Raw genomic sequence first — 15,079 nt, forward strand, 5'->3', positions numbered from 1 at the left:
CCTCAACCCCAACAAAATTTATGGCAATAAGCTTTGCATGAGGGAGCACCAATCTTCCAATTGTAATTTCATGCATGTCTCTCAGATTACTAAATTTTTCATCATTGGGATAATGCCTAACGAACATCACATTATCTCTAATCCGTATTAAGCAGAGAGAAAGCTGTACGCTGTAATACTCAATTCTCAAATCGAAGGCCGAGTGCTATGTATATAGCTAAGTCAGATTATATCACAGAATCAAAAGCAGGACACAAACGACAGACTGAACCCTAGATGTGATACACTAGAATGAGAAACAAGATGACTTCCAATTCAAAGATCAATACAATCCACTAAACATAACATACATCAATAAGAGCATCAACTAGATTAAACAAAAACAAAAATCAAAAGCTGAGAAAGTAAAAAACCAAATCAACTAAACTTGACCGCTCAGCTCAGTCAAAAAGTAAAAAACCAGTCCAGTAAAAACACGCAGTAAGAAACTGAAACTCACCACAAGGTTGAGGTAAGCAATAGCATCGTTACCGGTCCTGGCAGCATTCCTTGCGGACGTTATCGGCGTCGACGATGAGAAACCTGGCCGTAGTCCACCGCGAATACCAATTTGGCATTTCCAATCCATCTGAGAAGTGAATGGAGCGAAGAGAGTATATTAAACCCTAGACTATTCCCAGATCTGAAATCGAAAACAATCAAGATCCGACTCAATTATTTACAGTGCAGTGAGAATAATTAAACGAAAAAGAAAGCGGGAAGCTTAAAAGAAATTAACCTTGTGGTGAAGTGAGGCTAATTTGATCTCTGTGAACTGAGAGAGAAAACGTGGGAAGCTCTTGAGCGATTTATTTTTTCAAACAAGCCTTTCTGCAATGTCGGTGGTGTAAACGGCTCTTTTCAAGCAATTTCTTTTCTCATTCTCCAAAAAAAAAAAAACAATACTTTTCTTTCAGTGGTAAAGATTACATTACCAATCAAGTCAGGATGGCGGAGTGGTCTAACGCGGCAGACTCAAGTTCTGGTCCTCTAACGAGGGCGTGGGTTCAAATCCCACTTCTGACATTTTTCTCTTTACTTTTTTATTTCGACCACCAATTAGTCTCTAACACACTTGCAAAATACGAAAACAGCACAACTATTTTATAGAGTAAGTTCCAAACAGCTACTTGCGTATAAAGAAACTGTGGTCTTCTCCCTCCTATGAAAATGTACCATCAATCAAATTCCAACATCATGAGAGAAAATACAAACTCAATACTCTATATTGTTTCACACTTTCACAAGAGCTGCAAGTGGTAATTTCAATTATTGCATTGTAGAGGCACGTGTTCATGATTAATTATCTATTTTTCCATTTTTTTTTTTCAATACAGTGTAGCCAGCAGCACACATAGTCATAGTCGAGCATTTAGGCTAGTATAACTTAATGAATCTGGAGTCTGCATAGAGGTGATGGTTTCTTCAGTTCCCAACTTTTTAGAGGCTGCAGTTCCACTCGTTTCATGAAAACAAATGTAAGACAATGACTGCAGCCAAGAAACTAAACTGGGTTTGCGTGTTACATCATCAGATTCTGCCACCTGTGAATATAACTCATTTAGAATCATATTCTGGCCATCTTTGGGTAGTTGGGCGATCAGCTGTGCCAACAACTTCATCAAGTCTGGCAGTACCTGAACAAGTTCTAATGTTCAGTAAGTTTGAAAACCAAAGTTGATAGAGAAGAAGGCCTACAATCTTTTATTCCATCAACATTTGCTGATCTAGACATGAAATGCTCCGGGTGGATTATGAATGATTCCCTCTTGAATATTAGGGATGTCATAATAATTAATTCTATACCGAGTATTTTGCAAACAAACCAGGCATTGAAACCAAGGTATCACATGAAAAACAAAATGAAGAAATAATTTTTCAGAGGAAACCAAAGCATATGGTAGTAAAAGATACAAAATTCAGCTTACCTGTATGTCAACAAGAGAAATCAGTCGTAAAAGCAAATCTAGGATTTTCTTGCAAGGCTCCGATTCTCCTTGCCAGTTCTTCCACATATCAGCCTGCTGAGCAAAGTCTTTATTGCACCTATTAGCTTTTTCAACCAGACAATGGATACAATAAAATATAGCTGGGCTTCCAGCAGGAAGATGTCGAACCACAGCTGCAACTCCAGAAGCCATTCCCTCAAAAGGAGTGATCTCAGGATATTCCTGCACTCAAAGAAAAACTTTTACTTTCTGGTAGCTTTAATTGAAGAAGGTCGATTTAACAATTATAGTGCTTATTTGATTTAGATACCAGTAGTGATCTCTGTATATAGTAGAAAACAAGCTGCTCCTTTAATGACACCCTTTCATCTTCATCAGAATCCTTGGCAGAAGATATGAATGCTGAAAAAATAGAATGTGACGCTCTAGCTACTTTTCCATTAGGATGTCCCATATATCTGATTGGATTTGTAATAAGGAATCAAATTGTTCAATATATGCAATATAAAAGGTCCCCAAAGCTTAAGTTATTCAGTATAGGATACAAGAACATAGTTGGAGCAACCACTTTTCCAAATACAGAGCTAGGCACTCGTCCAATGCAAGTTGGAATGACTCTTAAGTAGAACAAAATGCGAGCAGTTTGAACCTCATCACTGGACCACACATATTCCATTTTCCGTAGGAAAGAAAAATCTGATAGACCACTTTACAATTAGTAATCAAATGAAAATATTATAGTAAAGATGAGTTTGAGAAAACCTAAACTTAAGAACTTCATTGCAAAAAAAAGTAAAAGGTTAACATGAAGTCTAAAGCTAAACTAGCAACTAAATCATACCTGGACCCTGTGTCAAGTCAACATAAGCTGGAATGGATTTTACGAAAGACACACAAGCAGAATCAGTTTCCTGAACACTCACAACGGTACCTCGAATAGTATCCATGTATTCTGGTAAACGAATGCGCCGGAAATACTCAACACAAGACAATGAAATAAGTATTCGAACTGATATATCCAATTGAGTTTCGGGGTTAAATTTTGAATTTAGCTTGTACTTTGTGACTGCCGATGTAAAAAGTACAACCATAAGAAAAGCAGACTCAGCAATTTTCTCCATATCTCCAAGTAATTCATCCTCTTTACCACGAAGAATCAAAGCGACCTGTCGGTGCTCCATGTATATACGTTGACAGTAATCCCATATAAGATTCTCCACTATGTATTGGCTTTTTTCATCTACTGAAACATACAGATTGCAGAAAACACCAGTTATGGCCCCTGCTTCCTTAAAAGTCATGCTTTCAAGGTGCTCTTTGACCTCATTGATCCTCAGTACGGCTGAACTGCTATGCATCGATTCCCATACCTTCATGTACAAACGTCTCAAGGGAAATATTTGAGTCAACAATGCAGAAGCAAGGCAGATAAACAAAGGCTCACGAGAAGAGACAACACCACTTCGAGCCAATGCAACTGCAACACACTGCAGCAAAAGACTATCTGTGTGATCATAACTTAAACTCGTAAATCCTCTCATTATTGAAATTAACTCTCTTGCTACAGACTCTATCCGATCTTCTGCAGACATCCTCAGTTTGGAAATAGTATCCAGCGCAAGACCTCTCACTACAGATCTATTCAAAGCCCTCAGTACTCCAGCTGCAGTCATGACAACCGCGAATGGAACATAGTTTGGTTTTGAGGTCTCTAAAGCCTCCCTACAAAGAGTATTAATTTTCTCTACAGAACGAAAATTGCTCAAACCAGACAATACCCATTCCATCAAATGCAGAACCATCAGCCCATGAGAAACGGTTCCCTGAGGGCCACTTTCCTTACCCCAAATACTCAACACAAAATCCAAAATTGTAACAAAATGAACACTCTTGGAAGAAGATAAAGCATACCCAATTCCAGCAAGCACTTCTGGAATTAGTCCACTAAATGATCCAAGCACCTGATACTCCTCTCCCAACAGCCTACAGAGCAGCTCTAAGCAGACGGTTTTCGAGTTTTCAGACGCTGAAGGCGCAAAAGAAAAGGACCCCAAAAGGAGAACACCTTCAGAAAAGAGTCCTGGACTCTTCTTCGACTCATATTGAGTTGAAGAAAATAGGTTGGAAAGAACCTCCACAGCTGAATCAACGAGAACCGAAGAGGGTCTGGCAGATTTCCTCACCCATATATAGAGGAGCCTGAGAAAGAGAGTATAGGATTCATGAGGAAGACAAAGGTTTGGAGATGACAGAATTGAAAGCAGAAGCTTTGCTTGGGGCTCAGCAACATGAAGAGAAGTCTGTGAATTGACAAGAGTCTTTAGAGATTGAAGATGATGGGATTGAAATGATTGGTGTTGGAGGGAATCTCTAAGCTCAGCCCAAGCTTGAATTATGGCTCTTGCAGATGAGGCTGAGTAGTTTCTAGAGCTGAAGCTATTGCCATAGCCACTCACACTTCTCAGCCAATCTTCAAGAAAAAGAGTACTCCCTGCTTTTGCCATTAAACCAATTTCGATTTTCGAATTGCAACACTAAATATCGAACATGCTTTTGTCAGTTCATTCAATCAAGTTTGAGCATATAATAGCCGTAATAAACCAGAGAGACCTCCATGAATGAGAGTGCAGTTAGCATAGATTATTGAGAACTCAGATACCCAATTGGTTTCTGATCAAAACAATGGAAACCCACTAGGCCAAGTGAATCGTACCTTCGAAAAGAATGAACTCGACGCTTGTTTTTCCAAACAGAGGCACAACCCCAAGTTTACAAGATAAGCTCGGTTTTCATAACTCAAAGAGGTAATGAGAGAGCGAGAAACAGCAATAGGTAAACGTAATGTTTGATGGGAAAATTATGTCTTCAAGAGACTTGGTGACGAACTCACGATGAAGTCTTGGTTAGAGTTTAGGACCGCCCCAACTAACGGCCCAAGTCCTAACATTTTCCAGGCCTAACCATTTTGCAACGGGAGCAAGGTTTTAAATTTCTCTGGAACTGCCGAAATTTCAGTCGAAATTTCAGTAATTTTAAAATACTGAAATGAAATTCATATGTTATATCATTTCGGTCAACAGTTTCTCAAATTTTTTCAAAATTTTCCGTACATTTCCACGAAATTCTTAATTTCTGAAGTATTTACACACACAAAATATATTTATAAATTCATACTGAAATTTTGTAGTCTGAAATGTCACCAACAATGAATTTTTTACTTCGTACTTTCATAGAGAAAACATGAAATTTTGATTTTTTTATTTTTTATTTATTTTTTTTTTGCAATCAAGTTGAATACAACAAAAAACCTTTTTATCTTCTACAAAGTTGAATGCTCCAACCATAACAACTATTTGCTTTGTCTCAAATGTCGTTTGCTTCATAGAATGAAACACCATATTGGGTAATTCCACAATATCCTATATATGGATTGAATGTGGGAAGAGATCAACACACATACAATACCCTTGTGAAATTCCAAAATTATTTCTAAAATTCATGTATTTGGGAGCAGTATTGTATGATACTAAATGAAAGCAATTCAACCAGCTAGATCAAACCACATCGTAGTAGCTTTTATATTCCCCCTCTCCCATTCCGCTCTCCCCCCTTTCCCACACCCACTGGTTCTAGCCATAAAAAAAAAAAAGTAAATCACATTCACATTATCAATATACAACACATTTATAATTACACATAGATAAAAACACTAGTTTAACAACCTACTACATTACTAGTTAATTACTCGTCCATATTAAATATCATAATTCTATTATAATGTATAATTTTAGAGAGGTTAGATTGTAAATAGATTTATTGTAGATTAGTTTAGTCTATGTAAAAGTTTCATTCAAAAATATCATTTTATAAATGTAATTAATGTGATTTCTTTATTTTTAACCGAAATCGAAACTTTCTCCGAGATTTTCTTAATTTGAAGTGTACCGAAATCGAAATCGAAACCGAAACCGAAATTTGAATCCTTGAAAGGGAGTGCTTTTTTTTTTTTGAATAGAAAAGAAAATTACAACACAACGCGTCTAGGGCAACTAAATGGACTAAATATTGTTTAGTCCTTGAGCTTTTGACTATAAAACACTTCAGTCCCAGTTAATGTCTAAAAGTTCAGCGGTAGCTAAACCTTTGCTAATGCTGGTCCGATAGGCGGACCGATACTTGTAATGTTCTCAAAGATTCCGCTACCTGTCAAGTAAAATACAGAGGGCGTCAGAGGGAGACCGCGCGGCGACTGTTGCTGTGGAGGCGTTTAAGCAGTCGGCGGAATACAAAAAAGCGATGACCGAGGCGGCGAAGGCCGGTGCCGTTGCCAACGTGGAACTGCTGAACCAGAAGGGCGCCATCGACTGGGTGAAGGCGTCCCAGCCCACTGGGCCATCAGGCCAGAACGCACCGCCCGCAAAGGGTGTGGTTCTCGTTCAGGCTGAGGGTGCCCGTTCAGGTAGCGAAGAGACCGGTGTTCGTCCGGCGGACGACTCTCAGCGGACCCCCCCTCCTACTCAGTCTGAGGTCTCCCGTGCTGGCTTTCTGGCCGCCCATACTCGAGCAGATGGTACCATTATAACACCGAGCCCTACCGCTCGTGGGTCCGATCAGACGAACCGTTTGGCCGAGCAACAGCCGCCACCGGAGGGCGAGGAAGTCGCCGCCGCTCCCCAGAATCCTTGAAGATCTCCATAGTTATGTAGTGCCGCTGATGCCCCTCTTTTTTTTTTTTTGTTAGTGCCTGCTAGGGCTTTTTGTACTGTGACGAACTTTGGGCTGGGAGTCCCGACCCCCAATATACAATTGGTATTTTGTTTCTGAAATTTTTCCAAGTGTGGATATGTTTGCTGATTGCATTGTTTGAATATTTATGAACCGCTAGAGTTTTGACTGCTGTTTTGTGGCTCAATGAAACATTAAAGGGATTAAAATTGTTCCAAGTGCACGATGTAGCGAACGTAGTCCGCCGAATATTGTTGGCGTTGCCAGTTGATTCTTGTGCTTGGACTTGGTGACAATGGTTTGAATAATTCCTCATTTAATTGATAGCTGATATGTCAGCGTTTACAAAAAGCGGGGTTATACCCGTTGGGTAGCTTCCCTTAGCTAAATATTGAGTCAAAAATTTAGCTAAGCCAAGATACTCTAGGGTAGCGGTATGACTATTTGTAGTAATACTGAAGGTGCTCGGTATTCCAAGGGTGGGTCGTTGTGACGTCATCCTTATCCATTAAGCAGAAGGTGCCGGGGCTAACGACTTCCACAATTTTGTATGGACCTTCCCAAGTTGGGCGGAGTGCCGTTGGCGGTGGAATGACCTCCTTTATTACCCAGTCCCCCAGTTGGAGGTTCCGGGCCTTGACCCTGGCGTTGTAGAAACGCGATACTCGCTGTTTGTTTTGCAAATTGTGCAGATGGGCCTTGTGTCGTTTCTCCTCTAGGAGGTCCCTGTCGAGGTTGATGCCTTCGCCGTTGGTCTTAGGGCAGTAGCCTTCGACTCTAGCGGTAGGTTGAGTTACCTCAATAGGTAGGACGGCTTCAGTTCAGAACATCATGCAAAATGGTGTTTCACCAGTGGCGGAAGTTGGGGCAGTCCTGATGGCCCACAGAACTTCCTACAGCTTCTCCGCCCATAAACCCTTGGCGTCGTCGAGTTTCTTTTTTAGCAGCTTCTTGATTATCTTGTTTGCTGCTTCGACTTGGCCGTTGGTTTGGGGGTGAACGACAGATGCAAAACTCATCTTGGTGTCCAGGTTAGCGGTGAAAGATATGAGTTCCTTATTGTTGAACTATGTGTCGTTGTCTGTGATGATTGTGTGGGGGACCCCATAGCGGCAGTAGATGTTCTTCCAGAGGAAGTGTGTTACCTTGGCGGTAGTTATTGCCGTTAGTGGCTCCGCCTCTATCCACTTACTATTGTAGTCGATGGCAACAATGATGTATTGGCCTTTGGCGGTTTGGAACTTTCCCATCAAGTCCAGGCCCCACGTGGAGTGAATCCATGGACCAATGATGATCGATAGTGGTTCTGCCGGAGCATGTGGGAGATCAGCATATTGTTGACATTTGTGGCAAGATCTTAATACCCTCCTGGCGTCGTCACCGAGCGTGGGCCAAAAGTAGCCTTGTCGCATTGTGCGATTGGCCAAGGATCTAGCGCCCGAGTTGTTTCCACATTCCCCGCCGTGTATCATTTCCAAGACGACCTTTCCCTCCACTGGGGTTAGACACCGGAGGTTGGGGTGAGTGAAGCCCTGGCGGTAAAGCTTGCCATTCTGGATGTTGTAGCGGGTTGCTCTCCACTTGAGCTGTCGTGCTTGGACTTTGTCCTTTGGCAGTGTCCCAGTGCGCTTGTATTCGATGATTTCGTCCATCCAACTAGGGTTGACCTCAATGTTGAAGATCTCCGCTAGGGTTTTTGTGATGCTTGGCATGTCAAGACACTCCACCCTTGTGTCCGCTGGACTTTGGTGTGGCTGGGCGGTTGCTAGTCTTGCCAGTGAATCAGCCTTGGCGTTCTTTTCCCTGGGGATCTGTGTGATGGTGTGAAATTTGAACTTTTTGATGAGCGTTTTGACGTACCCCAAGTATGCCGCTAACTATTGGTCCTTGCCCTGGAAACTGTCATTGACCTGGTTAACGACAAGCTGGGAGTCGCTGAATATGTTGACACTATCAGCTCCTGAATCGATGGCTAGGAGTAAGCCGGCAATGAGCGCTTCATACTCCGCCATATTGTTTGAGGCTTTGAAATTGAACTTTAACGCGTATTCCACGTTCAGTCCCCCTGGCCCTGTCAAGATGACTCCGGCGCCGCTAGCCTTGGCACAAGCGGAGCCGTCCACGTGTAGGTTCCAGTCCGATTGCTGGGGGGCTGGTTCTTCAGCGGTTATCATTTCCGTGCTGGACTCTGCCCCTATGTTGGTTCAACCTGTCGCTCGGTGAGCTCAGCAATGAAGTCCGCCACCGCCTGGCCCTTTATGGCGGTTCTTGTTTTGTAGTCGATGTCGAACTCGCTGAGCTCGATGGCCCACTTGCTGAGGCACCCAGAGTGTTCAGGGTTCTGCATTACCTGCCTCAGCGGTTGGTTTGTTAAGACATGAATTGTGTGGGCCTGAAAGCACTGGCGGAGGCGTCTAGCTGCGACGATGAGTGCAAGAGCGAGCTGCTCCAGGGGGGATATCTTGTTTCAGCCCCTTTCATGCCTCTGCCAGCGTAGAATACGGGGAGCGCATCCTGGCTGTCCTGCCGGACAATGGCGAAGCTTACCGCTAACTGTGATACCGCTAGGTATATATATAGTGTCTCCCCCTGCACAGGAATGGAAAGGAGTGGGACTGCTACCAAGTACTCTTTTAGGCTCTGGAACGCCGCCTCACATTCTGGGTTCCAGTTTATGACCTTCTTGTGGGTTGTTTTTAGGAATTTGAAAAATGGGAGACATCTGTCAGTGAGTCTGGAGATAAACCTAGAAAGGGCGGTTAGTTTGCCCTGGAGGCTCTGAACGTGCTTCTTCCACTCTGGAGCCTTCATGTTGATGATGGCCTGTACCTTGTCAGGGTTGGCCTCTATGCCCCATTCACTGACTATGTAACCTAGAAATTTGCTGGCGGTGATGCCAAAGAAGCATTTTTCTAGGTTGAGGCGCATACCGTAAGCCAAGAGAATGGCGAATATGATTCTGAGGTTTAGCTACCGCTGAACTTTTAGACATTAACATTAACATTGAGCGACACGTCAGACCTGGAATTCTCACTGCTCGAGATCTCTACGACGCTAGCCATCACAAACCCTAAAACCCAAACCACTCAGTTCACACAAGATCTAAACTATCCCTATGTCAGTTGCATCCAAGAACATCAAGAACAGCTGCCCAGAAAATACCAAAACAAGAACAAAACGCCCCCATACACTCAACCCAGATTTGACCATCTAGCAAATCCCTAAATCCCAACTCTCTGTCAAACACCAAAACCCATCCCCAAAACTCGCTTTACACCCTCAGAGCACACCGGGGAAGAACAGAGTACCCCAAAATAAAAAACCCAGAAACTGACAAAAAGCAAACACAAGAATACAATAAAACAGGGATGGGATTCAAGATACCAACCTCAAAGATGAAAGCTTTGCTGTGATCGAAAGCGCATGTCTTCACTGCAGAAGATCTTCGTGCTTCAGAGGTCGATAACTTCACGGAATCGTAGCATTCTTCTTCTTGGAACGCAAAAACAAAGCTTGAAGACAACAACACTAGTTCAAAGTACAAAGTGCCAAAACACCAGGTTTCCCTCTCTTTTATGTCAACATCAAACTAATCTAGGCCGTCCGCTAAAAAACGACATCGTACCACAACCGTACACATGTCCCACAAACGCACTTACTCTCCGGAATCGAGGCAACGCCTCGGTTACAAAATCAATAATTACTCTCATTAATGGCGAGGTGACAGGCGTGCTGAAGAGACGTTATCACGCACGCTAACCCAATCGGTGACGACCACGTGTCGGGCAGTCACAAGAAGCGTCTACCTGAAGTAACCATGGAAGAGGAAGACTACCAATCGACGGAGTCTCCACTAAGCGCAACTCCGCTAGCGGAACTTCTCCCTTTCCATCTTGCAAGCGAGATAGTCTCCGTTAGCGGAACTTCTCCCTTCCCATCTTGTAAGCGAGATAGTCTCCGCTAGTGAAACTTCTCCTTTTCCATCTTGCAAGCGAGATACTCTCCGCTAAGCGCAACTCCGCTAGCGGAACTTCTCCATTCCCATCTGGCAAGCGAAATAGTCTCCGCTAAGTGCAACTCCGCTAGCGTAACTTCTCCCTTTTCATCTTCCAAGCGAGATAGTCTCCGCTAAGCACAACTCCGCTAGCAAGACTTCTCCCTCGACACCTTGGAGGTAAGACCGTCACCGCTGTCCGTAACGCCATTCACCAGGCTACCGCCAACGGCGGATCCTCGCAACATTGCAGGTCACTTATCATCAGCGAAGGGACTTCCGCCAAAGGCGATTCCCGAGGCAACGCCTCACTTTGACAACGACCGCAACGCGGCGTTGCAGTCAAAACATAGTCCTCCCGGACAGGTTCGGGGACGCGTCAACATAGTCTTCGACGGCCCTGATCCGGCATGTTGACCGCCGCCACTTGGGTATCAAAGATTGGGTTCGCTACTTAACACCCTCTGCTCAGCGCAGCTCTCCGCAATAAACAATACACCGGCCAAACGGAGGCCTATCTCAGCCGGGGAGTGGGGGACTCCCTGGGGGGCCTAGCAGGGGCCCACCCGAAAGGGTACAAAGCGTTTGTTCAGTAAGTCCATGGTTGACAATGCACTGATGCTAATTATGCTTTGGCAAGACTGGCGGAAGCAACGCTTCGAACCGCTAGGCAACTCCCCAACCAAGATTGCCCTCCTTGACAGGAGACTTGTACTTACATAGGCATTTGCAAGCATAATTAGCTATAATGAGCCACGCTCATGCTACCGCCAGCGGTACCAACACCCGCCAAAGGAATGACCTACGGGTACACAGCCAAGCAGGCTACCGCCTGAGCCCCGGCTTACCCCCAGATCACCACTGACGCGCTGCCACGCGCCGCGCCAAAATAACATTAGAAGCTCCAGAAGCTGGGGACTGAAGCATATCAGTCCCACATCGAAAACATGAAGAAGATCAGCTCATTCTTCACCTATAAAAGGTTCTCTCTTCTCTCCTCATTAATTACGCATTCAATACTTACCTACTGTTACTTTGTCAACATAAATACATTGACTAACTTAGGCATCGGAGAAGAGAAGACCGCCCGACGCGGTCTCCCTCTGATGCCCTCTGTATTTTACTTGACAGGTAGCGGAATCTTTGAGAACATCACAAGTATCGGTCCGCCCATTGGACCAGCGTTAGGAAAGGTTTAGCTACTGCTGAACTTTTAGACATTAACAGTCCCGACCTTCTAATTTCATACGTTTAGTCCCTGTACTTCAAAATTTCAGACCAATAGGTCCTTGCCATCTAAAAGTCGCGGCGAAATGTCTATTATGCCCTCAGTTCTTTTTTTTTAATTAATTAATTATTATTATTTTTTTTGGAAAAGGAATTTTTTTTTTCCCTTTCTTTCTTTCTGTTTGTTTCTTCATGTATTCGATTCCTCCTTCTTCAGATCTCTCTCTCTCTCTTCCTGGTTCTCAGAAAAGGGAAAAGCAGCTTCCCTTCTCCATCTTCCAACCCAAAACGGCTAAGAAATCTTAATCCCCAATCTCCAAATTTCCCTCAAAATTAAGCCAAAGCAGCGAAAGCCCAATTCATTTCAGGGATAAGGCTGAATTGGGGTGAGTCGATTTGGTGGGTCGAGTCGATTTGGTGGAATCGGGTGACTCAAAGCCTCAAATAATCAAACTCATCTCTCGATTTGGTGAGTCGAGTTGGTTTATTTGGGTAATGCTCTATGTTTCAGGAGGAGAGATAGAGAAGAAGAGATAAGTCATGCCAAGAGTTGCTCTGGCATGGATTTGGAGGCGGCAGTGATGAGGGACAAGATTTGATCTTGTTTTTGGGGAGCTGGGTTTTGGGTGGCGGAGCAGTGGCGTTGGTGATGGCGGTGGGGATTGGGGCATGGATTTGGAGGCGGCTGTGAGGAGGGTGAGTAAAAAATTTCTGGGTTTGGCTCAAGTGCATGAAAATGCTCAGATTGAAGATGGCAGGTGACATCGTTTCGGACAGTATGGTCTCCTAGTCCTCCAACCCAAGCCCGCCGCAGCTTCCGCCCCCCCCCCCCCCCCCCCCGATCCGGTCACGGCCTCCAGACCCCCGCTGGGAATCGACTGAAGCAGGCCCACTCATCCTTGCTGCTGCGCGCCGCCGCCGTGTCGGGTTTAGGTCGCACTGGTGAAGTCTCCTGCAGAAGCGGACAGGGGTTGAATTGCTGATGCTGGTGGCCATGGGGGAGGGTGGTGTAGGGGAGGCCGCAGAGGAGGTCGTAGGGGGTGGAGGAGAATAGATAAAAAGAAAGAAAAAGAAAAAAAAGAATAAAAAAAAGAAAAAAGAATAAATAAATAAATAAAGAGAAAGGAATAAATTTATTAAAAAAAAAAAAAACTGAGGGCATAATAGACATTTCGCCGTGACTTTTAGACGGTAAGGACCTATTAGTCTGAAATTTTGAAGTACAGAGACTAAACGTGTGAAATTAAAAGGTCAGAGACTGAAGTGTTTTATGGTCAAAAGCTCAAGGACTAAACAGTATTTAGTCCAAAATTTAACAAGTCGAACTTCAAGGTCGAGGAGACCTCACTAGGCACACTTGAGAGCCAAATCTTCGGAAAATGGTGATCATTCTCTATCAATTGGGGACATTGATCAGTCATGTGTCCATAATTATTGCCTCACTATCCTTTATGTTTCTAGGTAATTATAGTATTTATTTTCTTTCATTGTTTTTAGTGTTTGAAGACTATAAATTTTTTTTTTTTTTTTTTATCAAATAAAAAATTCATATACAACAACTACTCTATTTTGAGTAGAACTCACGACCTCCCACTCAAAAAATAGAGACTAAGAGCAACTCTAACTGCTTCCCCATATTTTGATTTTTATCTACTTTAGGGAAAAATAAGTCTCTTTTGCTCCAACAGATTCCCTATAACTATTTATATTTTAGGGAAAGTGAGGAAAGAAAAAACCAAATTCTCTATATTTACAGCAATCTCTAAAAATTTAAGGAAGAATATGGAGATTTTAGAAATTGCTGTAAAATAGGGAATCTGTTGGACTTGGAAAAGAAAAATATGCTAAAGCTTTGACTTTTGCCTCCCTATTATACAAAAGGAAAAAAATATCATTTTAGTCATTCAATTTTGATCTGTTTGACACTTTGGTCATTGACTTTTAAAAAATATTACTTTGATCACTCAACTTTAATATTGTTTAACATTTTAGTCACTGCCGTTAAATGTTTCTTCACAAACCGTTAAAATTGAGGACGTTTTGGTCAAATCATTAAAAGATAAATCTGAAAAAATTAAAATTAAAATCATTACAAGATAAAGCTCTCCTTATATGTTTTATGAACTCCTCTGGTGTGCAATTTTGTGAACACAATTATGGGTTATAATTGCATCTGCGATCAGTAATGCACTAATGCAAGGTCTGGGAGATGTAGTGTCTTTTTTTCTTCTTGGTTTCTAAGAGATGTAGGTTAATTATGTATGAAAATAATAATTCTTTTAATATTTATTTATGTTTATAAAAATATTTCTATGATATGACGAAAATATCTTCAAAATGTATAATATTTATAAAATTTTAACGGTGGAGTTAACGGTAATACCAAAGTGATAGCTGGTGTCGAACTTGAGTGACTAAATTGATATTTTTCAAAGTTAAATGACTAACGTGTCGAATAAAGAAAAGTTGAGTGACCAAAGTTGTTATTTTTCCTATACAAAAATTATAGGGAAGCTGTTGGAGTTACTCTAATACCACTAGATCAAATGGTACTGGATGTATAAAAATTATTCTATTCATTATAACAACTAGCTTTTAACAAATTAATAACATTTATAGAATTTTCTCATCTATGCCATTCCTTCATGAATCAATGAGACATAGACGCCCCTGTTACTCTTAGTTGTTCTCTCGTTGATTCCCAATGCTGAGTTATTAACACAAGATGAGAAAACTCTCAAAGTAATAAAACTTCATTAAAAGCTAGTTTCTTACAATGAAAAGACGCATTGTACCAACTCATTCAAGAATCAATGAGGATTAGAGTTTTCTTTTCTTTTTTGTTTGATGTTTGGTCAGTTGTGTGATGTATCATGAAGCATGGTCATCATTAATTCATGAACGAATTGTTACAGTACGTCTTTCAGAATTCCCGTAGTTTTTGCAAGTATGGTTTCTGGTGGTTTAACATAATCCACAACGAGCCACAATTTGCTTGAGATTTCTTGTTAGAGTTAACTATCCAGTCAATCGAATTGAGAGATAAAAGTTATTGTCGTATACTATGTTATTGTACATCCTATATTTTACAGGATTTTTGTCAATTTACCCTAATTCTAGGGTCATTTATGCCACTTACCCCACT

At 42.2% G+C, this 15,079-nt stretch overlaps 1 protein-coding gene and 1 non-coding gene across 2 annotated transcripts; one reads left to right on the top strand and one right to left on the bottom strand.

The window, feature by feature from the left end:
• Positions 1–981: 981 nt before the first annotated feature.
• TRNAL-CAA (transfer RNA leucine (anticodon CAA)) lies at positions 982–1,065 on the top strand. The gene has a single exon. It is a non-coding gene; the product is annotated as a tRNA-Leu (tRNA).
• A 54-nt stretch (positions 1,066–1,119) lies between these two features.
• LOC133708733 (uncharacterized) lies at positions 1,120–4,875 on the bottom strand. Its single transcript, XM_062134240.1, has 5 exons — positions 2,830–4,875; positions 2,534–2,684; positions 2,299–2,446; positions 1,968–2,210; positions 1,120–1,676 (listed from the first exon to the last, which is right to left on the bottom strand). The coding sequence occupies exons 1-5, from the start codon at positions 4,490–4,492 to the stop codon at positions 1,398–1,400; spliced, it is 2,484 nt and encodes an 827-aa protein (XP_061990224.1). The 5' UTR covers positions 4,493–4,875; the 3' UTR covers positions 1,120–1,397.
• Positions 4,876–15,079: the final 10,204 nt, after the last annotated feature.

Source organism: Rosa rugosa, chromosome 5 (assembly GCF_958449725.1).
Source record: "Rosa rugosa chromosome 5, drRosRugo1.1, whole genome shotgun sequence".
In the NCBI taxonomy this organism is placed as follows: domain Eukaryota; kingdom Viridiplantae; phylum Streptophyta; class Magnoliopsida; order Rosales; family Rosaceae; genus Rosa; species Rosa rugosa.